The sequence below is a fragment of the Pelmatolapia mariae genome, linkage group LG18 (assembly GCF_036321145.2).
Source record: "Pelmatolapia mariae isolate MD_Pm_ZW linkage group LG18, Pm_UMD_F_2, whole genome shotgun sequence".
NCBI lineage: Eukaryota > Metazoa > Chordata > Actinopteri > Cichliformes > Cichlidae > Pelmatolapia > Pelmatolapia mariae.
Window position 1 is genome coordinate 23,456,454 of NC_086243.1, and position 24,678 is coordinate 23,481,131.

Here is a 24,678-nt window from a genome sequence, read left to right on the forward strand (position 1 = left end):
TCCTTTCTTTTGGAAACATGCCTGTGAGGAGGCCTTCAAAATTCATTTGAGGTTTAAATTTTAACTGACTGCTTTCTGGAAGGAAAAATCCCCGGGTCAACATGATCAAAAGGTTCTTTAATCTCAGGGGCATTGATTTGTGCCGCGAACGTCACTATGATTCGGCCTTTTTGCTTTTCATGTCAACATTAAATCAACATAGAAACCAGGAAATGAATACAACAAACAGGCGTAAGTTTACTATAATCTTACAGGCCTCTGCAATAACAAGTCTTTTTTATTGTCTTTTGATGTTAGGTTAGGACATCAGACCTTCAGTAGCCAGTTGCAAGTGCAATAATGAGATTTTATATATTCATAAACATATATAAACATACACAAAGCCACCTCTAGAGATGCAACACTTTCCCAGAAGTTCTGGGAACCTTAATGGCCTATCCCATATGGAAAAGACATATATAAATCTTATAAAGTTTGTATCTGTCTTGTGTGAAACTTGTATGAAAAGCATACAAGAGTGAAAACAGATATAAGATCCCTTGAAAAATTATATAAATGAAACTTGTATGTTTTGGATACTTACTAAAACAATATATGAAAGTAATGAGAAAGTGACCACTTTCATGAGTAAATCATGTAAGTTTTTACTATTTCTTTTCCATATGGGATTTCACAGAACATTTATTGCAGTATCAAAATAAAACCTGATTATGACGGCAGAACTGACAAAGACCACAGTGGCAGACAAATCTATGTGTGCATGTTATGTAGTAATGTGGATAGTAAGATTAGGTGGATGCATATGGGCTTTTTGTCCGGGAGACCAGAGCTCCTGTCCTGTCCCAGACCTGTAATGTATTCCATCCATATATCAGCGATGTACTTCACTGAGGGTTGCGGGGGCTTGCATTCTGTTTGAGCTATGACTGTGAGACTGAGAGAGGCAAGACACAGGTCACCAGTCAATCACAAAGCTGACTCTAATGATAGATGAGTAATTTTACACCTGCGGGCACTTAGAGTTGTCTGTCAGAGTCTGGAAAAAATGTATTGCAGACTCAGGGAGAAAATGAGAACACTTGGAGAACACTTCAAACACATTTGGCACACTAGAAAACCCAAAACAAATTACCAAATATGCACATTTTTTTGCGGGATTTGAGTTGAAATGAAAGACAACACTACTAAACTTTATAGACCAAATACTATAGCACATTACAGCTGTAGACCATGGACCATGGAAAACCATAGGATGAAGCTCCCAGTGCACTGGATTTTTACTGATGTTAACGCCAGAGGAGCTTTAAAATTTCTAAGCAATATACGCCTCATCACTCATCAAGCCCACTCTGTAACTTTACGGTGCTGTGGTTGCTAAACATTTCCACTTTGCAATAATACCACTGACAATCAATTGTCGAGTATCTTGGAGGAAATCCTGCAGCATTACTATGGTTGAGCTGTTTAGAATGACTCATTCTTTTACAAATGTTTGTAAAGGCAGGCTGCATGGCTAGGATCTTTTATATGCATGTGCCAGTGAGGCGGAAAACAGCTGAATTCAAAGACTAAGACATGTGGCCCAATACTTTTGTCCATGGGAATGTGGCTATGTTGAGCATTTTTGGAGTTTTTAATTTTCCCCTAGCAGTTTTATTTTATTCTAATGTATTACGCAATCAGCTCTGCCCTTCAAATGACTAGTTTCAGTAGATAAGATCCAACATTATACCACTGAACAAATAACATGGTTTTGGATTTTGTGGAAGAAAGTTACATAACCATAATTACCCCCTGTTTTTGTAGGGGACTCCCCCAAGGGTTTCATCTTTAGGTATTAGTTACAAAACTCTGGAAAATGAGAAGCCTGTTATGTAAAAAGTATTGTAAATCTTGGACTACTTCAAAGTAGATGTTATCATTACACAGATATTACACATATCAAGAAGGCAGAAAGTCAGGTTTTGCACCACGGATGGATTCTGACTGAAAGACTGCTTTTTACCCTCTTAATAATGCTACAGGATCTGCCATGACGGGTTTTGACTCGTTATGATAGAAACACCATCGAATGCATTAGAGTTTGGTGAGCGTTACAGAGCCAGTTTGCTATTCGTATGCGGGGGAGTGTGTCCCAACTTTTGAGTGAGGGGTGTTTGTTGCCCGTAGACGCAAACACAGTGATGCACAGTGGACATTCGCTACACCAGTGGATAAGTACAAAAGAGAAACTGATATGACCCAAAGCAGAAGCCAAGCTCGTCTGATGGATGACAGCCCTCAGCAGCAAAGAGTATAAACACATGCAGTGGCTTGTTTGAGGGGAGCCTGAGGGGAAATCTCAAGCACGATTATTTCTGAAAACCTTTGGTCAACTCAGGCAAACTCTTATGAAATGTCCTCTTTTCAGTGTTCCTTAACCACATTTGAGCAAAGAAGGCAAAGATCTGGTTTGTATTTATGTCTGTGTTGTATTTAACTATTGTTTTATGCCTAACTTACATTTCTTAATCTAGTTCATAACTAAGCCTGATATGCACGGAAAGACCATTTATTGGAAGATGAAAAGCAGGGGTACTTACCATTATCACCAAATAATGAATCACTTAATACCAATATTCCCAGATTACAACATTTCTAATCGTAACAGGATGATTATCCTGTTATCTTCAGGAAGAATGTTGTATTACGATAAGAGAAGGTCTGGAAAGTTTAACAAGTGCTACGGGAAATGCAATTTCAAGTTGGCTCAATTTACAAGAGGCTCTTGAAAGCTGATGAACAAAGGCCTTTTAAAAGAAGGCTGAAATTATTAACATTTTATTATTAGAAAGAATTTCAAATATTTTCAATTTAATTAAACATTCTCACCATAAAAAACACATAGTGTCACAGCACTATCTGCACACATGCACTATCTGTATTTTATGATATTTTCTGAATGTTTAAGCTCTAAGAGTGATTCTTGAGCCACTACAACCACATCAACACTTGTAGCCAAACTAAATGTGCACATGTATAGTCTCAGCATTACACTTTTTAAAAGAAGGTTTAACACAGTTGTCTGTTAAACATGCAAAAAAAGAGAAAAGAAAACAATTCAATGCTTTACATTTCACTTCAGGCACTTTCCAAACTGCCAAACTCAACACCACAAAGACTATGGACTGAAGGGTGTACTAGAAAGTGAGATTAATGGCCTACTAAGCTATGTTGGGTTTAAAGTTGGAGTTTCTGTGTCACAGAAGTGCTTGTGATAAATTACCGTGGTAACTTATGCCGAACACATCACCTGGTCAGGTGCAGGTTATGTTTCCCAGTGTTAATTTAAAATATGACGGAAGCACCATAATTTGAATGATTCTTTTATTTACAGCATGCAGTATAATGCAATATAGATTCTCTGCTGGAATACATTTTATATGTTCAAGAAAACCACACAATAAAGTGCAAACTGAAGGTTGCATATTTGAGTCTAATCTACAGCTAAGTCTCTTTCACGCTACTTGAATTGCAGCTAAAAGAACACAGAACACACACCAACAATACCGCTTCAGTCAGTGAAATTAATTTCCAATTGACTGGCCCACAAACCACAGCTCTAAAGCGTCTAATGTGTAGCCACACCTTAATCACTTAACCACCATTTATCTTCATGATCCTCTGATAATGTCTCTGATTGGAATAGACGTCACTCATAGGGATCATTTAGTGTAGAGGAGTCACGACCTGTGAAATGGTCCATTATATGTGACCACGCATACAACTTGAAGCAGAAAACCCGGCTTAACAGAGAATATTGACAACCCCCATAATTATACTTGATAAATCCAGGTGGGGCTTTAGGTTTTATCGAGCTGGCCACGGCAAACAAGATGCACAAATAAGTTCAGAACTTGCTTTCGTTCTTTCTTTTTATGTATAGCACAAATCTTTTTGTTTTCAACCGCTGTGGTTTTATTGTTTTGAAACTCCTGCAGGAAACAAAGGAAATACCTTCCGCCTATATTTTTCATGATTCTGTATCCAGAAAAAACATATGTATTTTACACATTTGGATATCTGCGTGAATGCTTGCTTACTATATGCACACCAAAATTGCTTTGTACAAAGAATTTGCAAAAAGTATAAAATGCAAACAGCAAACCCCCACAAGTCAATAATTTTATTTATACTGTCACTGCAGAGTTGGTACTTCATGCACTTGTGAAGTTTATGGTTTGTGTTTACCTCATGCATTGGAGAATATTTATATATTTATTTATTGTTTTTTTTAAAAAAAAAATATGAACTGCTTTTGTAGTTGGTGTTGTAGAATTTTGTAGTTGTTGTTGTAAAGTTGCCTGTAGTTTCAAAGCTTGTCCCGAAGCCATCAGGAAAAAATGTAAACACTGCTTACCTGTAACAGATTTGCTCAGCTGCAGTAAGAGTTTGCCCTCTAGTGGAAGCAAAGTGGAACTGCACTGACAGGACACTGAAAAAGGACATTCAACGTTATTGCACATTTCTGTACATAACACAAAGCTGTGAAAATCTCCTGACAGCTGAAAAAGTCTACACGTCTAGAAAATAAAAACAGAGAAAATGGGCAGAATTCAAATTCATCCTTAGGAAAGGATTTAATCATGGCCTAATCACTCCTATAATACTTCATGTAAATAATGTGAGTCATGATCACACAGTGTTTTGGTTACAGGACTATTAAATTCCAAGTGCTACATCAGCGCAGAGATTGCTTAAATGTTATTTATCTATTTGTTTGTCATCTTGGTATTGCTCATTTGAGTTATTCTTTACCACTCACGAATTTTTTGTACTTATTCGGCGTGACGTTTATGGCGTTATCTCTGTACTGCTCTAGCACGTGAAATTTCATTGCTGTAGGACTAATAACAGAGTCTGATCTTATACTTATGCTATCTTAAAGAATGCTGTTTTTGCGTGCATGTGTGTGTATGTGTGTCTCTATCAAAGCCAATTGGCACTGCAGTAAAGTCAGTGGTGTTGTCATGTTTGGTACACAGCACTGTAAATGTGGCCTTTACAAACAACACCAATGCGTAAACACCAGGAGAGAAAAAAGGGCAATAGATTCAAAATAACAGGGCTTTTTACTATGAGGTGACCTTGCATAAACCATGTGTATAAATGTAAGCACAGTGATTACAGGACACACATCATTTGGAAACAGGAAATATGAACGACGCCTTGGTTGTTTACCTTTACTTTACTGGGAATCTGATTAAATAACCACCGACTAGAAGAAGGAAGAACTGCAGCTGAAATGTGAAAGATAAATAAACAAGTATGCAAACGTTTCAAGAAAGACACCGCTTACAAACTCCAGAATGCTTCTCACCACTTAACACTGGCTGTGGTGATGCCTTTGTGACGTGCTCGGAGGCTGTACTTTTGTTTTTCCGCCAAACCACTGTTTTCTAGGTTAAGAAACCTGAGCCATTCGTGTCATCATCTGGTGTTTATGTGCAGCTTTATTGTAGTTAATAATACCTTTAAAGTCTGTGTTGGTACACAGGGGCCTGGGAAAGCTGTAATAGTGGGTTAGGCGACCCAGGCAAACTTCAAGCTTTTCCTTTGGGCCAGCTGAGTTATAAATATGCACATAAACATATCGATAAGCATGGACATATACTAGATTTTTGGTTTACTAAAAGAATGGTGGGGAGGGCAGGGGTCGCTGGCTGCATTAGCAAACGGGTGTCTCTGAGCACATTGCTGCCTTGACTTGTGTTATCTGCGCGGTGGGTTGTGGGTGTGTGAGCGTCGAAGTAAAATGGCGGACTTGGCAAACGAAGGTGAGTAAGTGGCAGAATGAGAAAAACAATACAGCTACTGTGGCCATGTAAAGCGTGTCTGTTCGCGGTTTGCATATTTGATAGCTGAAATTAAGCAACTGTGGCACACGTAAATGGCGACTTCAGGCGGATTAATAACGTCGCGGCGTTTATAATGTTACAGCGTTAGCAAACAGGCTAACAATGCTAACGCTGGGCTTGGGGTAATACCTGGAATGTCTCGGAACGCCCTCCAGTTCTGCCTGTCAGTTAGCCGGTTTACCTCCTAACGCTAGCACCCGGCTATTTATAGTCGGTGTGTGTGTATTTGTTGCCATTTGTGGTGAGCTAAACGATCTAAGGTAGTTATAAACACCAAACTTGGCTAAGCCACATTTGAAAAGCACAGCTTGTAACGAAGCTAAAGTGTAAGAACAACAGTGATTGGAAACAGTGTCCGTGTTTATTTCATGTTGTTAGCGTTACGTTTTAGGTTTGCTTGACGTTCATTTAGGCGCGTAGAGGAAAAATGTCAGCCAGTCAGACAATGCTTCGGTTTAGCCTCTGCTTGTCTGCGCGTTTTCTTATTCCATCAAAATCAGATTGTCATCATGTTGGGCTTCTAATATGGGAGAATGAAGTGAGGACTGTAGTGACATTGTTTGTCAGGCGACATGACTCATGCTGGTTGGAGCGCATTAGCAGGCTAACTAGCCATCGAGCTAAACCTCCCTCGGCTTTAAGGAACAACCAGTGGCGCCGACTATTTACTGAAAAGGGTCAGATGGGTATATATGCTAACTGGTTAACATAAGCAAGGGACGCATTGGGGCTACTTGTATTTCAGATGTGAATAGAAGTGTTGCATGCCGGAAATCTTATATTCATTGGACAAGTTAGCTGATTGTGAGACAGACAGCAGATACAAAGGTGGGGGTAAAATGTAGGTCACACAACATTTTCTTTAGTTTCACACAAAAATGATCAGCTTAAACCATGCGGAGCGTGTGTCAAAGCGGTGATTGTCGCTTCAGGAAACAATCGTGGTTATGTGCTGCCGGCTTTTGGCTGATATCGCATGCATGCATGTTTTGCGCAGCTACAGCGATGCTACACCTGTTCAGTGTACAGGCCTGACCCAGACAGAGGAAAACCTTTGTCTGCTAACGTTATAGGATTACACATCTTACACCAGGGTACAGTGTGAACATAGAGTCGTTAAGTGGCTTGAGCTGACATCAAGTTATCGCCTAGCCTGGCTTTAGCTATTCTTGTTATGTTATGATCATAGATTATGGAGGCAAGAAAATACCGGTGGAAAGCGTCATAATTTCTCATTTAGTTATTTATTTATTTAAAATTACACAGTCTCTGTCTAGTTTGCCTATTCTGCAATACATGTATTTGCATATCTTACATTTGATCACGTTATTTAGTTTATTGTGGATTGTTCACTTTAGGTAAACTTAATGTGATTTAATTGTTCCAGGAACTTCTAATAGGATTGTATGGTTAAGTTTAGTGTACTCAGTTTGATGACATGATTTTGCCTGGCTGGTTGACACAGATAGAAATCAGATTGTTGTTAAGCTGCATTTTTGCAGGTCATCTTTTTAAGTTTCTTACATTTAAAGTAGTTGTGAACAGTTGTTTAACTCACTGGAATCTTTACCACAGCAATTTTTGAAAAGTTAGACTTTTTATTTTTAATCAGCTGTACAGTCTATAAAATAGAAGATGTCCAAATACACTTACAATGTTCAGGTACACAGAAGAAGTAAGCCACAGCATAGGGTCTTTTGAGCATGAAGAATCAGACAGACAGTACTGCTGCACACCTTAAGTTAGTGTTTAGATGACTAGCCTACATCTTTTCTTAACAGACAAGCCTGCCATAGCGCCCCCTGTGTTTGTTTTCCATAAAGATAAACCACAGAAGGTAAGTTTCTGTTTTGTTTTTCTTTATCTATAAGGGCTAAAATTGCCTTTTTGAGTTTGCAGATGTTATTTATGCCAACATTTAGTCAAGCTGAGTTTCTGAAAAGCACACATCCCAGAAAAGTTCTTGGATTCAAATTTTTCACTGTTGGCAGCATTTCCTGCAAAATCAGCGCACATCTTTCTTGCTAGTTTGTTTCTAATTTAATTAAGTCAAAGTTTCATGAATTTAAGAAAGCTACCTAGGATTTATATGAGTAATGGTGCTCCTTTGGTATAAATAAAACCCCCAAACTTTTTGCACTTCCTTGCAGAGATCTGCTGAGGGCTCAAGTGCAGAGGATGGAGAAGGTAAATAAAATATCCAAATAGGCCACTTTGTTTGTCCATGTTATCTTTCTGTTTAAACGGACATACAGCCATTATCATTTCACTTCTTTCAGATTCAGATAAAGATGAGGGAAGCTATACTCCCCCTGTGAAAAGGGAAAGGACCTCATCATTCCCACCCCCACATTCTGGTAAGGGCACGTGATGACTAAGCAAAGCAGAGCGTTTAGTTTATGTTGCTTCTTGCCTGTGGTGTACACATTGATTTGTATGCTGATTGCAGTGTCTGTCTGTTACTTTGCAGTTCCTAAGAACAATGTATTCATGCCCTCAAGTTTCTGCCAGTCTCCGACTGGGAACTCTGACTCCGAGCCAGGTGAGCAATCTAGACCACTATTAGTTTTCCTTTCACAGCTTACAGGGCCCCTGTGGTAAAAATCTCAGTATTAAAAATCAAACACATCAACAATTTATGGCAGTTGGCAAAAGACGCTCACTAAAACGGGTAAATAAGTAGCTTTTGCTGACTTAAAGATTTTAAGTCACAGATCATTTTGGTAATTCTAAAAGTGCCACAAACTCTTAACTCTCACCAGTTCTAGTTGACTCTAATTTAGCTGTTTTACTCTGATTTTGTCCATTAGATTTTGACTGCTGTCCTTTCAGAGTCTTTACTGAATAAACATAAACTGAAAGCTAATTTTTATAAATGTAGTATTAGTATTTACTTTGCAACTTTTTGAATTATTCAAAAGATTTCTGCATCTTGTTTTTGTTTGGTTTAAATTTAAGTCTTTGTATTTAGTCTGTTTTGAGATTTCAGTTCTCCTTGCTCATTTCTCATTTGGCTCTCACTGCTCCAAAGATCTGTCAGTTTGTGTCATGTGTTGCACAAAGACTGTTCAGTATACCAAGCAGGGAGAAGTCTTTTTCTATATCAGTGGTTCTTAACCTTTTTGGAGGTACCGAGCCCCACCAGTTTCATATACCCATTCACTGAACCCCTCTTTAGTGAAAAATAAAATAAGATTTTTTTTTAATTCAAGACATACATATGTTTTTTACTGGTGCACAAAATGAGCCGTTCATGTCACAGCGGAGGCTCTGCCGAACCCCTGAGACCGACTCACCGAACCCCTAGGGTTCGATCGAACCCAGGTTAAGAACCACTGTTCTATATCTTGTAATTCACCGCCCTCTCAAAACCTTCAGTAATACAGAGAATCCGTTTTTCTTTTAAGTTATAAGAACAATATGGCCTTGAGTCGCTTGTGATCCTGCCTCCATATAATATAGCTCTGAACTGCCAGATTCAACTGGAAGACAAATTTATGATGCTTGAATTTGAAAAAGGCAGAGTTGAGGTTGACATTAGAAAATACATAGGGTTTCCTAGTGTCATGTGGTGATAGCTGACAGCAATTTTCCTAGTGCCACTGCTATAGAGGACTAGCTTATTAGGTATTAAAAGCTAGTTTATTTAGCGCCGTCTTAGGTGTCTATGGTGTCTTTCTATGAATACAGTATGTCTTGGATATAATAGCTGTTCCCACATTAGATCCTTCTTTGTAACTGAAGTATTTCTTTCTTTGCAAATTTATAAAATATAACCTGAAATTCTAAATAAGCTGCAGCTGGTAGGTTAGGGTAAGTTGGGTTTTAAACTTTAAAGGTTTCCGCTTCATGACCTTGCTTGTGCAAGCTCCTTCCCAGGGTTAAAGGTGTGTTTGTGTCAAACTAAAATTTGTCAAGTTTTTATGTTGTTTATGCCCTTATGTTAACTAAAAAACCCATGTAAATCCCCCCCAAACAATATATTTAGTCATTTGCAGTTAATGTATCTGTTGCTCATTTGCACAGGAAATCTACAAGGCCAAAAAAGTAGTTATGTTAGTTGACATAAATTAGGCTAATGGGAACAAAAACATATGCATATTTGTTAAATAAGAAATCAAACAGTAACTGTGAGGAGAGGAAGTTAGGGTGAAGCTGGATTAACAACATTGTTTATCAGTAGCATATCTCTAACACGAAGCTTGTAAATAACTCTTGTGGTAACTTTGCTTTGAACTCAGCAGCACTCGTCTGTGTCTGCTTTTCCTGCCAGTTACTCCAAAGCATAATATTTATAGGAAGTCTGACTAGTAAATTTGTTGTATCACTTTAGATGTTAAATTTAAATGATTTTGTTTAATGTGTGCAGCTCAGCTTAATCAGTCATTTGCTGAGTAGCCGTTCATACTTTCATTTGTTGAATCCCTTTCATCAAGGTCATATTACGCTGGTAAGACGAGTCGAAATGGGGGAAAATATCATTATGAAAAATACTGACTAGTTAATAGAGATATGAAATTATTATTGCAGAAGCACTTTAAGGGAGAATAAGGAAGTATGATTTTTATGGATTTTTTTTTTTTAATCCCATCTCTTGTCAAAGATAAAAGTGACCCAATCATTATTTTTGCTTTAATGGCTTGAACTCAATTGAAAAGTGACGTAGAGGTTTAAATCACTAGTCAACAGATTTACGGAGAGGACTTCCACTTGAGCAAACAAACAGGCTGTAGTTAATAACTGCCTGAAGCATGTTACATAATGTGTGTATTTGAAAGTAAAAGACCAAAAAAATGTTGTTAATAGGGATGCAGAACTACACTATGTGCTGGAAGATTGGTTATTTTAGTTGCATTTAAATTGTTTATAGTGCTTATATTGCTTGTGTGGTTGTTTTCTTCATTGTTTGCATGCATGTCCTGAGAGTTGTGGTTTAGTAAAAATGTTGAAAGATATTCATGTTCATTTATATTTAATTATGCAAATACTTCTTATAATTAGATTGCACATATGCTAAAGAAGAAGATTTTCAATCTAAGCTTCACACACTAGTTGGTTTGAAATTGCCTGATTTACCAGGCTTAACATTTATGCACACTGGAATGGTCTCCTAAACGCTGAGGACAAACAGGATGTGGCTTTTCGCATGTGCTTTTGGGTTTCTGTTCTAGTGCTGATTACTTGATGGCATCCCAATAAAGCCACTGAGATGAAGAGACGGAGGTAGAAATAGATCAAAGGCCCTAGAGCCCGCCATGTTACTGAGATTCCAACACAAATCTTAAGGCCGTACAAGGGTTGCTGTGGTAACTGGCTCTGTGGTTACAAAATTTGCAAAGACAGAAGAACATGCTCACATTAGGTTGTTGTGCAATACCTGAATATGTTTTTTTTGAACTTTTGCTTCTTTTTATGGTTTGTTACACCAGAGGAGAAGCCCGTGGGGTTCCGTTTAAAACCACCGACTCTCATACATGGACAGGCACCAAGTTCAGGTAGGTGTTTAAAATGTTTTTGTGTTATTTTTACTATTTATACTATTGTTTTGTTATATACCTGACCACAAAAATCTGGCAAGTAGCTTTTGTAGTTGGTTCAGTTTTTCTGTTTATTTGCAGTATAATACAACAGCTATTGCTGGATTTGCATGAAATTTTTGCATTAGGTGTTACTTGGTCCACACATACAAAATATTTGGAAAAGGTTTCTACTGTTTTAGATGGCGGAAAATTGCATCATATCTTCACAACTACTTTAGATTTGTTACTGAAATAAGAAAAACTGGCAGATATCATCAGATATCGTCATGAGGCTAAAAAAATATCACAAACTCATCTAGATGTAAACTCATTGTTGATCCAGACACTCAGTTCATGCACAGGGTGGAGGGAATTTTCATCCTTGGCAGATGTTTACTCAGACCGATCCTGTTCATTATGCATTATCATTTATTATTCAGGCTTTATCTGATGAGGGCATTTAATCTTAATTATCAGCACTGACATTGGTACAGTCCTCATGAACAATTGATATGATTATACAAGTTACAACTATGTTTGAAAGCTGTCACAAAAAGTCAAGCATTTGAATGCAGGTTATGGTCTGGAACAGGGGTCGGCAACCTGCGGCTCCGGAGCCGCTTGCTGCTCTTTAGTCCTTATAGTGCGGCTCCGCGTGGTTTGGGAAAATAAATTAGAAGTATTTAGCTGAAGTGTATTTTATTTATGTTAGTTCTTTTTTTTAACTTGTACTTCTAAATTGGAAGATTATTGTGATATTGAAATATAAAAATAAAATAATATTTTATTATTTTTTTCATCACTCAAAATAAGCGTCACACTCGCGGAAGCGGTACCCGCCGAAACGCCGTGCATTTATCGAGACTTTCAACCCCAGGTAGGCCAGTTATGGATCTTCGGATCCACATTATGTCAGCAGCTATTCTCCACCGTGAACTATGTTAAAAACAAACACCGCTCACGCCTCACAGATGACAGCTTACAGTCCTGCGTAAAGATGAAAGTGACTTCGTACAGCCCCGATTTGCAGACGCTGTGCGTATATGGGATATGCGCAGAGGTTCAGGAGCAGAAGTCCCATTGTAAACATATCACGGCAGACCCGACGATGTTTCCATGAACATGCTTTTCAGCATCTCTTTATAGACCACTTTTCACACACGGTTGCTGTACACATACAGCCGGCTGTAGCTTTTCAGCTCACAGCCCGACAACACAACAGCATAGATGGCACAGATGTTAAGGCGGCGAAGCGTGATTGTGGGTGCCGCTCAGGTGCGTCCACCTCCCCTGCAGCGGCGCTGCAGACCACGTCCCACCACACACATTAACTAGGTAAAATACATATTTAGGCAGAATTTTGCAAATATCTATTTTTCATTTTTTAGCAGCATAGTGCTTTTTTCCAATTATTTTTTAAAAGTCAGATCAAGGCTCCAAAAGCCCAAAGGGATATAAGGGTAGCGGCTCACAACAGTTTTTGTTTGCTACATGGATCATTTGGGTGTCTTTCCTTTTGTTATATTTCTTTAAGAGTTCAAAATCTGTTAATTACATAAATAAAATTTAACTTTCTCTGTAGCACTTCTTGGATTTCATAAGCAACACACCTTAGTTGTTCACACAAAGCATAAAGGTAAAAAACAATATATACAGTGTTATCTTAATTTTAGATGTCAAAAAGTATTTGCGGCTCCCAGTGTTTTCTTTTGCGTGGAAACCGGGTCCAAATGACTCTTTGGGCCTTAAAGGTTGCTGACCCCTGGTCTGGAATAACATTAGATTGTGCAAATTTAACCCCCCCCCCCAGGGGAAGGGGGAAAAAAGTGAAAGGGATCCCAAATGACTACTAATGTCACCCCTTACTTGTACTCTACTCCCAGGCAAAGCTTTGAATATTTGCAGATTATTTTCAGTGAATCCAAAAAATTTCTTTCTGAGCAGCCCACACATCAAGATGTACATGTAAAAGATATAACTGTGTGTACAAAGCATGAGAAAAACTGCCTCGGTTGCAGGTGTCCCTAGTCAGAAACCCAAGGAGCAGCAACGCAGTGTCCTCCGCCCTGCAGTTCTCCAGGCACCGCCCTCTAAATCACATTTAGAGTCCAGTGAGTAAAGCTCAGAGTCTTACACTCATTAGTTAATCACATGTAATTTAAGATATAATTGCAATCGTTGTTCTCGCTGTGAAAGCTGTTTTTCTCATGAGGTGTGTCGCTTCAAATGCTATCAGGATAGGTGAAAAGTTGGAATAATTTCCCCTTTTTTTCTGTCTGTAGATTCCAGTTGTGGAACCAATGGTGTGAAAAAGTCATCAGATGGTGCACCTGTGACCCAGTCCCTCTTCCTGAACAACACAGAGCACTCAGCCACGTTGACTAAGACACCGGTGAGAAGTAGCGAAACCTAAACCATTTATAATTAGGAGACAAAAATCAAAAATGACTGCATTTCCTGCAGTTTTTGTTTGTTTAGTTTTTTATTACAGTTTTTGCTTGTGTGTTATATTTGTCCTGTTGACATATTTGTCTTTTTACTGTGTTAACAGATACAAGTCATAGAATGAAAAGCTCCAGCATAGAAAATTCATGGGGGTTTTTTATGCTTTTTTTTTTTTTTTTTACATTTGATTAAATAATATAAACATATTTATTAAAACATACATGTGTAAACTGTTGTCACAAACATGTTACTACATTGCAACACTTGCTTTTCTGTCATTACCTCAGCTCTCCATCGTCACAGGGGGTTTTTTTTTTTGCTTGTTTGTTTTTGTAATGAATCTTTCAGCCACAGCTGAAAAAGGCAAACATAATTTGACTAACAAAGAGAAACCACACAGGTTGCGTGAGTTTGCTACTCGTAGTGTTCAGAACAGCAGTCCAGCCAGTTTCAGTCATTTGTTTAGGCCAAATAAAAAATTGGGCTGTGACTGTTTTTAATAAATTCATTGTGATTAGGCTTCGTTTTCAGCACCCAATAAAGTCCAAATGACTTCAAAGTGATGACTCATTCACATGCGTATCATTTGTACAAGTAAAGCAAACATTTTGGCTTCATTATATCTTAAGTCACGAGTATGTTAGAAATTCTGATAATTGAAGAAATAATGAAGCACAGATGTTGCTAGGACACATTTCTTCAAACAGCATGAAAATGAACGAGACCGCTTTGGAGTCATTTGGCCGCTGAAGCACATATGTGCTTCAGCAGGGTTAGCATAGTTGTATTCAGTTTCCCACAATACTGGATATTTCTACAACCGTTGATACTTTGTAAGGATAAATAAAGGAAATTGTAAGTTTTTATCCTGTGCATAGACCCCAAATCCACTGTCTTTGTCTGCAGCTGGCCCTTCACTAGCTCTTCAGTGTCATTACTAGCCACTGTCTAAAGCTATGCAGCTGGATTTGCAGTGAGACCAGAGACTCAGGCAGCTTGCTGATTCTTATTCTTGATTTATGATGGGAACCTCACACTACATTGCATGAATTAACTAGTAACTAAGTGATGCTTTCTGCAATCAGTTTCATCCAGAAATATTAACTATATTGCTGTGGCACTAATTCGCTTGCTAAGTAAATGGATTTGCATTAGGAAAATTAGGCACGTCTTGCTGCTGTATGCCACTTCTCTAGTATTTTGGCTACGTACTTGACAATGACCCAGGCTGCTAAAAGTGCAATGTCACTTTTTTCTAAGTGAGACTGGGTCCCGTTTGTTTTTATGCAACGCACAGTCAGCTGCAAACACAGTTAAGGTGCAAGTTGCAGTCAGTTTGGTTTGTGGAAGATATTAATGAAACTTGCTGCATGCAGGGGAAGTTCTTGTTGGTAAAAGATCCTTCAAATCTGATAAAGGCTCAGTGAACAGTAGTTATATTAGTTGACCCTGCTGCTCTGTTTCTTCCTGTTTCAGAAACATGAAAATGAGGAAGATGGCTCGAGTGGTAACAAGGATGGAGAAAGAAAAGAGAAGAAAGAATCAAATGTAGCAATATCATTTGTGTTTGGTCAGAATATCAAAGACAGAGCAAAGGTGAGTTTTCCTTCTGGTGGCTGTGAGCAGGTGAATTCGAACCAAGAATTTTTGTGTCAAGCAATAGTGTGTGTTTGGGGAAGGGGGATTTGACAGTCTATGAAATTGGATTTAAAAAATAAATAACGTTTTCTAGAGCATGTGTAGCACCATCCTGTTTAGTACATAATGTGACGTCACTGGTTGGTTCGTTGGTTGCTGCTAATAGCTAACATATGGTAATGTTAGTCTAACTGGTGACACAGTGCAAATGCAACTAAGTTTCTTACCAAAGTGCAATCAAGAAGCCTACCATCATCAGGATGTTCAGAGGGGAATAGATTAATGTGGGCGATGACCCAAAGGGGGTGGGGCCACACAGGAGCTTCCAAGGAAGAGATGCCATAGTTCTTGGAACCCTTCTTTGTTTGTTTTGGTTTTGAAATTCTGTTGGGAAACTGCTGTGGAAAATTGCTTAGGTGAGCACATTATCTCACTGATTACTTCATATTAGAAGTGAATAAAAGTTAAATAAAATAAGTGAAGGGGAGTGAGATGTGAAGAGTCCTACCTGCGAAGATGCTGATGGTTATCAGGATTCCTAATCGTGCTTTGATAAGAAACTTTATGTTTGCAATGCATGTAGTAACCAGTTATCTTGTAGTTTCGCTGTGCTCGGGAAAAGAAAGATTTAACTTCGAAATAACTGGGAGTTAAATCTACTGATCCTATTTTCTGGATATGCACTCTGTCGGCTGATTGGTCACTCGGTCTGTACACCGACCTCATGAGATCAAATCAAATAGTGGGGAAGGTGCTTGACTCCAGCTAGTTGGTTCAGTGAACATCTGACTCAAACAGGCTCTCCCTCACACAGACCTATTTTATAAAGTCATCTACAAACCTGAGCATTATGGCTAGTTTTGGTAATTCCCGTTTCACTGCAGCTAGCCAACAGCGAAGAACCACTTTCTGCCTATGAGACAGAGTGGACAAGATATTCTAGTTTTTGTTTTTAACATAAAACTCATTGCTGCAGTCAGGGGCAGCATAAAAGTGAGCCTTAGACTGCTTTTTAGCTGTCACAAGTTAGCTAGTATATGCTAATAACCAACCCATCTAATGACATCACATTCTTCACGCAAGATGGCACTTTTTTTAAGAGTAAGGTTTCCTGGAGTAAATGAGCCTTAATACATGTAAGTGGACATATTTATTGTGAAATTTTAAAGTGGACATGAAACAAGTGCTTATTTATTGCTTGGACCAACATGATGCTTGGATTACATCATATTGGGTTGGTTAAGATTTGTCTGTAGAGATTTCTTAATCTACTTTCTGTCATAAGATTTCCTTCCTGTGTATTTTCCTTTTTTTTTGTCTCTCTCTAGTTGGATGAAAACAATAAAGAAGACAACTCAAAGGACGGCGTGCCGCTGGACTCTCAATCAGAGGGCACAAATTATTTCTTGCAGTACATCTCTACCACAAGGTAATTAAAAATGTGTTCTACTTTTACATTTTTAAAATAGTATTTCTGCGTAATTCAGTATTAACTTTGATCAACGTGTTGATGCACACTTGCATTTCTGCCTTTTCAGTTCAAAAAATGCCACAAACAGTGCAGACAGTGGAGCAAAATTTGTTTTCGGGCAGAATATGTCTGAACGAGTTCTGGTGAGTTAATAGGGTGAATTCAATATTCTGTTTACCTTCTGCAATACTGCAGAATTCCTAATGACTACAATTGAACGAGCTGCAATGATCAACTCTGTTGTGTTTTCAGAGTCCACCAAAGGGTGACTCTTCAAATGAGGAAAATAAGGACGTGTCAGCTGCCCCTGCTTCAGAGCCCTCATCGCAGGAAGCCACCCCAGAGAAAGGTAAAAAACCCATCCCTCCTATTATTTACAAAAATGGTTGCTATTTGGATTGATTACTAGTAGGTGTAAGCACAAAACTTTACTCCACTCAAGACAAAAACAAGACCTGTGGGCTTATGACTGTATATTAGTTTTATATTGTCTTAAACTTGGATTGGTTTCATAATTTACTAATCACAGGCTTGTACTTTGTAACCAGGGTTTATGTCTTAACATACAAAAGGGGAATACTGAGTGAGAGAATATTTTACTTTGTTCGGTGACTTTGAAAAGTAATTCACCATTTCATAGCTACTCAGTGCCCAGGCAATCATTAATGTGGGCGCAGAGCTCAAGTGCCTCTGCTCTGGAAATGATGCAGAGAACATTATCAAGCTTCTCTGTTCGGGGATGGAAGACAGGCTCCTTGATTACCCTGCAGTAGCACTGTTTCTGCGTTGCTACAGGATCAGTTATATGTTTGTGTTTTATTTCACCAGTGAACAACGTGTCAGAGTCTTTGGAGGAGTCTGCAGCAGCATACACCAAAGCCACAGCCAAGAAGTGCATCTTAGAGAAAGTCGATGTGAAAACTGGAGAGGAATCAGAAAGCAATGTTTTACAGGTAAAAGACAAGGCAGGGTATTTCGCTTGAAGACGTGCAGCGAATAACATGGTGAGAACGTTTTATAATCTTCATTTTTCCCCTCCTCTTTTACTTCAGATGCAGTGCAAGTTGTATGTTTTTGAGAAGACTGCTCAGTCGTGGATAGAAAGAGGTCGGGGTTTGCTGAGGCTCAATGACATGGCATCGACAGACGACGGCACGCTACAGTCCCGTCTAGGTAAAAGCACCTTCAAAAAGCCACTGGAGAGGGGGAAAAAAAGAAGAAAAACCCTTCTTGTTATGAGTGTGCACGGTTTGTTTTTACAATTCAGTCACCCAAATAGCTTTAGCGGAAGAAAGCATCTGTGATTGTTTTTATTGTTATTCTACCGGGACAGGTAGGGGCGACTATTATCTCAGTAAACCAAAACATACGTTTTGTTTTGATTACACGTGTTATGACAAAACCTAACAGTGAACACAAGAGGGAGTCTGTTCCTACTACATGGCTCTGTTGACTGGCCATCGCAGTAGTATTGTGGTAATGTTTATATATCGTGGTTTCATTCAGACAAATCAAAATCTAAGTGGACAAGCACTCTGAAGTTTTGTTTTGAATGAATATTCAACTGTTTCAGAAGTTTCCTTTTACTGTATCCTGGTTAATATTTGACTAAACTGTGAAATCCTGGTACAAAACACATTCTCAGTGACAGAACAGCAGTTTCTAGGACTATAGCTGTGTATTTACTGCAAATACTAGTTGTGCCTGTTTGGTGAAGAGATTTTACAGTCAGTGGGCTGAAGAAATGGTAAACACGTGCATATTTGCATCTGTATGTCACTGCTGTCGTGTGTTGCAGTAATGAGGACTCAGGGCAGCCTCCGGTTGATCCTCAACACTAAACTTTGGCCCCAGATGCAAGTGGACAAGGCCAGCGAGAAGAGTGTACGAATCACTGCCATGGACACGGAGGACCAGGGTGTCAAGGTCTTCCTAATATCGGTATGTGTTACTAAACGTTTAACATTTGAACATTTAATTTTTCCAAAGGGTGTTAGCTTTTAAGTGTTTTTCCCCTCCCTGTGTATACATCAAAAGTAAGAAAAACACAGAAAATTGTAATTTTTTTTTTTGTACAAGCATTGAACTGGTGAAACACATTCTGCCTCGGTTTCACGCTGTCCCATCCACTGTTAATGCGTCTTTATCATGTCTCATTCTGTTTTTGTGTATTTTCCCTCTTTAGTAAAGGATGAATACATTTCCATGTTATTAATTTGATCAGCTCAGTATTGTCCTGTGATATTAAAACATTCAGTGCCTACAGCTGGTACAAGAATACTGCTTTCAAACATATTATTTTAAGGTAGTTAAAAACTGTTCTTAATAAAATGCATTACTTCCTGCCCCAGATGTTTAACATTCCAGCCGTTCTGTGGGTTTTGGAAAGCATTTAATCTGAAACATCTGCGTATCGAAGTGGCAATTTTATTATTCATACAACACATTTCATTAAATGTAAACTCAGTGTGCATAACCCAAAAATGAAAAACATAAAAACAAATGTAGGCTTACTTAACTCAAAGCAATAAAAAACAAACTTTACAAGAAAGTTTAAAAAAAGAGGTTTTAAGCTTGTTTTGTAAAGTGTAAACAGTTGTAAATGACCTCAAGTCAGCAGGCAGCTTGTTCCAAGGTTCAGTTTCCACAGTAACTGAAGCACCCTCAGCACACTTGGATCTAATTCTGAGAATAGTTAAAAGATCTAATTAGGTTATAGATACTGAGAAAGTCAGAGATGAACTGGGAGGGCAAACTACTGAGAGCTTTATAAGCCAGTAGGACTTTTACAGGTAATTCTGTGTTGAACTGGGAGCCAGTGAAGTGACTTCAGTAGCTGGGTAATATGTTGAAATCTGTAAGGACTCTGGCTGCTGCGTTCTCAACAAGATGAAGTCATCCTACTGATAATTTGGAAAATCCTGCAAATGGAGCGTTACAGTGTACCAATGCAATGTGCATGTGTCATGTCCATGTGGCTGAATTTTGTTTACACTTTTGCATATTTAGGGTAGCTCTAAAGACATAGGTCAGCTGGCTGCAGCGTTACATCACCGTATCCTGGCCCTGAAGAGCAGGGTGGAACAGGAGTCCGAGACCCCGGCAACAACCATCCCCGATGCCGAGGTACCGCAGTCCAACGAGGATGACAGCGATGAGGAGGACAATGCCTCTGCCTCCGCTTCAGCCTCTACTCCTGCTACAAGTCAGTGATTTTTATTTCTTATTTTGATTTTATAGTTTGTACTGCAGCAGCTCTTGTTTGTCTTTCAGTGATTCAACTAAAATACCTTTGCTGACATGTTGCCACTCTGTCCTGCAGGTAATTCAGAGGGAGGAGAGAGCCAGGCAGCTGGAAGCACATAGCGTCACTCTTGGAAAGCCTGCTGAGATGCCGCTGTAGAAGCATTTTGCTGCAGGCATCTCCATGGACACCCCATGACCAACGTGGGTCCTCCAGACCAGTACTTTTGGATATTAGAAGTCTAGCTCCAGGAAATAACCCCCTGTGCCGGAGTGTCTCACCCAACTCGTGCAGTTCATCTTCTCTGCGTTCAGCGTAATATCTGGAGTCGTTTCTTCCCGCCCTCTCCTGTTTTTGTGTTTAATTTTTGTTTTCGAGTATTTTTTTTTCTTCCTCTCCCCGATAGCAAAAATAAAGACTTCAAAGCTTTGGTTTGGGACTTCTCTGCTCATCATATTGATGAGTGTAAGGGTGTTTTCCTCTACATTTTAAAGTATGGCACATGTTAAGACTGCAGTTTCTACTTTGGGACCTTTATACTCACTCTACAGCCGTACCTCTGGACACCACACATCCAGAGGAGCTTCATTCACATTGTATTTGACTCGTCATCCAGTCGTCTTTTTTTTTTTTCTTTTCTCTTACATCAAGTCCAGCCTTCCTCTTGCCCCCCTCATCCTGACCAGTCTGTGCGTTAAGTTTTGGCAAATGTAATTTATTTTGGGCTGTCATTTTCATGAGGCATCTCAACACATATGTGCTGTTTGTAATGGCTAGCCAAGACCACTCGAGTTGTCATTAATAGCAGTTTCTTATATTTCCTATTGACCTATATTATAGTGAATAAAAGACTGAAACAGTGCAGTTTCCGCTAATGTGAGTTAATGATTTGGGGACAAAAGGGCAGTTCACCACAATGTTTCGTCTAGATTTCTACGATGTGTTAGTCATTCAGCGTCTGGTTTTTCTTTTTTTTCCAAAATTAGAAAAAAAACATGAACTCACCCGTCTACATTCTGCATGTAACTGTTACTTTTCTCCTTTTCCAGCATCCCAGGGGTTTATTGTGTTGATTCATATTTTTATGTTGAAGATTTTTTTTTTTTTTTTTTTTTTTTTAATCCATTTACATTTGGAAAAAAGGTTTTGAATGAAAGAATTCATGTGTGGAAAATTTGAGTGACAACTGTAATACCCTTTGAATGTCATGTACATTTGAATATATCATCATTTAGTAGCGCACCATGTTTTCTCATCTCCAGCTGCCCCCTTTACAAAATAAACCATTTTGGACTGACCGCTATTGTTCCCTCTGAAACTGGGTTTTCTGCACTAGCAAGAGGGGTATCAGTATAGTATATGTAATACTTAGACATTGTCTCTAGTGATAAGTAGTACCTGTAAGCAACAGTACAATAATGAATAACTCTCTAAAGAGGGAACAAATTTTACCCTTGGACATAATTGAATACGTGGAATGAGAACGGCCTATCTGTTTTGTATTCATGTGCTGGATCTGGCCTGCAGGTTGATGTATGCTGTGCTGACTGCACTGAGCAGGAATCAGACTAAATCTTGTTTATATACAGTATTCATCAGGCACAAGGTCATGAATATTTGATGCATGTACCTATCATAACAGCCCAGCCTAATCGTATACATCCAAACTAGAAACATAACTGCCACCGCTCGCAAATTCTTAGCCTTATCTGCCTTTCTGTGGTGACTCGGCAGGAAAGCATTTTTCTGCAGCGTCTCCCGTAAATGATTGCAGTTGTGTGGTGAAAGTCAAAGCTAAACACTCCGACCTTAGATGCTGGGCTAGTGTAACAAGTCTGGCACTACTAACTTTTTGGAGTTTTACTTGAGGCCTTGACATGCGCTGCAGATTCTCTTTAATTCTCATCAAATGTGATTCATCTTTATGCTTTTCTTTTAAAAATCTAAATACTGGTAACAACCAAGGGCACGCATCTTTATTGTGATGGTGTTTGTTTGTAAGATTGTTGACTTTGTGAACATGTCTTTAAAAGCAGGGTCGTCGTCAGCACAAAGGATCTTCGCCTCATTGAATTCCCAAACATTAAACTTCACACATAAACCATTTGGTTTTCACCTGAAAGATTGGGCCGCAAACAATAGAAATCTTCTTAACATTTTCTCAAAGTACTTTAAAGTAGTGGGGAAAGAGGTGAGATAAGATAAGCATCAGAGAGGAAAATGAATTGCACAACATGCATACCCCCAGTTCTAAAATCAGAAGAAAGCCACCAAAGGTGAATTAAATGGAGACACACTTGAATTGTTTTTTCACTTGGCTTTTGTCAGTAGTGAGGTCAAACTATGTAATGACTAAGCTATAACCGCAATGCGTTTTAAAGTTAGTTATACGAACAAAGCAGTTAGTCAGGTTGTGATTCAGCTTGTTAGGTCAGAATAGAGAGATTGGGACATGGTCTTAAATTGAGCTTAAAACTGGGGTTGGTGGGAAATCAGGGTTTCCCACTAACACTCAGCTAGTATGACTGAAAGGGGTTTTTTTCCCCAGAAGTTCTTGGTGATTGGTATCTATGCCAGGGTTTAAACTTACCATAAGACCATCAAATTGATACATGAAAAAATGGAGGAACTAATGAAACAATATGAAGCATAAATTTATTACTAGCATAATTTACGACAAGGTTAGAACAGTTTTTCAAGGCAATTCTAAAGAAAGACAGAAAATCTTATTTCCTGTTGTCTGTTTTTGCAGAAATAAAATATTTCCTTAAATGCATACCTTGTGAATAGTTTGTTTTAGCCCTGCATCTGTTCTTCATAGAAAACTTGCTGGTCCTGCACAGATTTGGACCACATTTATGTATGGATCACAAGGACTTTTTAAGGCTGAAGAAATATAAGACCACAGTTTTCTACTAGAGTTGGCAAGTCACAGACATTCAAGAAGAAATTTAGAGCATACTAAAACATAGGTGAAACATAAATGTGTTAACATGGTTTCCAGTACTGATTCTGTCCTCTTATCTTTTGTAGTCACACTGGAGCTCTAGCTAGACTTTTCATTGGGCATCTCATCCTAGTTTCCATGTGTTATCTTGGAGATGTCTCCCAAATATAGTCACAAATTCTGCTTTGCAGTAAAATAAATTGAGCTCCAGTTCTTCATTTATCTTCAGATATAATGAATAATGAAACTTGAGCATGTGGATCCAAAGCACTGGGTTTAAATGTATTTTGTAATGCTTTGTAATGCTGTTAGATTGGCATTAAATTAAGATTTATTTTTTCCCATCATAGGATGATGAGAAAAATCCTCTTCTCTGCAAGCCTGTGTTGATTTATGGGGTTTGTAGATAGCTTTCCTTGAAAAAATAAAGTATTAAATAAACAAACTAATCCCCTGGAAAAAGTGGACTTAATATTGACAAGTGGTAGGTTTTCAGCTAGCTCCAAAAAAAAAAAGAAGCGTGTTCGAACATAACTGGTGCTCTGAATCACATCGTTTCTTTTATTGTTTGCTTTAGGCACTGGTGTCATAAAGAGGTAATAATAATCACAGTGTTTCCGTAATCGCCATGTATTGTGGATACTACTAGGCAACACTTTAAGGTAAATATTTTTGATATATTACAGCAGATGATACATATACTTGAAGTGAAATTGGTCTGTTTTGCAAATGTTCAGTCTACCACATTGATCCAGGTTGTTGTGTCACAGCAGCTACAGAAATACTCGGCTACCTGTAGCCAGATGGGTAATCACGATTTGATGACTGAGTGCCAATTTTGGGAGTCAGCATATGACTCGAGGCTTCTCAGGAAAAATACTCCCATCAAGAATTTGACTGTTCAGACTGTGGTTAACATTGGTAAGGTGGTTGTCATTTTGTCCAGCCTTATAGGTTTTTATTGTATCCATCCACTCTCACTTCTCTCACATATTTCATGATGATGCGATGATGAGTAGAACTGATAAATTCAAGAGAATTGCTAACTTGGTGTCTTTCTTGCCCTAATACATCAAATATATAAGAATTAGTGCATTAGTGCTTTCCACTCTCACAGGGAATGAAAATTACTATGCAAGGATCTTAAACCCTCTTCTTACTTCTCTTAAATGTCACCATAGATTTCCTGACTCTTCATCTGTTCTAACTGTGAATTATTCCCTCTCCTTGGGCCCCGTGCTTTGGTTTCTTCCCATCAGTTTCATCTGTGGTTTGGCCACACAGAGTGTTTTAATATGGTTTCATTTGAAGGACAATTCTTCATTTTTTAAGGAACTTTTGTAAGGAAATATTGTCACAGATAACATGCTGAGATGGGCTCCACCCTGCACCGCAACCATGATTTGAACAAACCGTTAGAATGAATGAATGGATGAATGATACCAACATAAATACACATACACATAAAACATAAATATACAACATATGTGTTGGGCTCTTTATGATACCTTTTTTTG

At 38.6% G+C, this 24,678-nt stretch overlaps 1 protein-coding gene across 2 annotated transcripts; it reads left to right on the forward strand.

The window, feature by feature from the left end:
- Positions 1–5,768: 5,768 nt before the first annotated feature.
- ranbp3b (RAN binding protein 3b) lies at positions 5,769–22,948 on the forward strand. 2 transcript variants are annotated; one of them, XM_063461799.1, is made up of 17 exons: positions 5,769–5,816; positions 7,679–7,734; positions 8,048–8,084; positions 8,177–8,254; positions 8,368–8,439; positions 11,327–11,392; positions 13,435–13,527; positions 13,699–13,808; positions 15,338–15,457; positions 16,828–16,928; positions 17,038–17,113; positions 17,223–17,319; positions 17,799–17,923; positions 18,023–18,143; positions 18,769–18,911; positions 19,980–20,175; positions 20,293–22,947. In XM_063461799.1, the coding sequence occupies exons 1-17, from the start codon at positions 5,795–5,797 to the stop codon at positions 20,334–20,336; spliced, it is 1,557 nt and encodes a 518-aa protein (XP_063317869.1). In that variant the 5' UTR covers positions 5,769–5,794; the 3' UTR covers positions 20,337–22,947. The 2 variants fall into 2 exon arrangements, with proteins under 2 accessions (XP_063317869.1, XP_063317868.1); XM_063461798.1 differs by lacking the exon at positions 5,769–5,816 and having other exon boundaries at positions 7,636–7,734; positions 20,293–22,948.
- Positions 22,949–24,678: the final 1,730 nt, after the last annotated feature.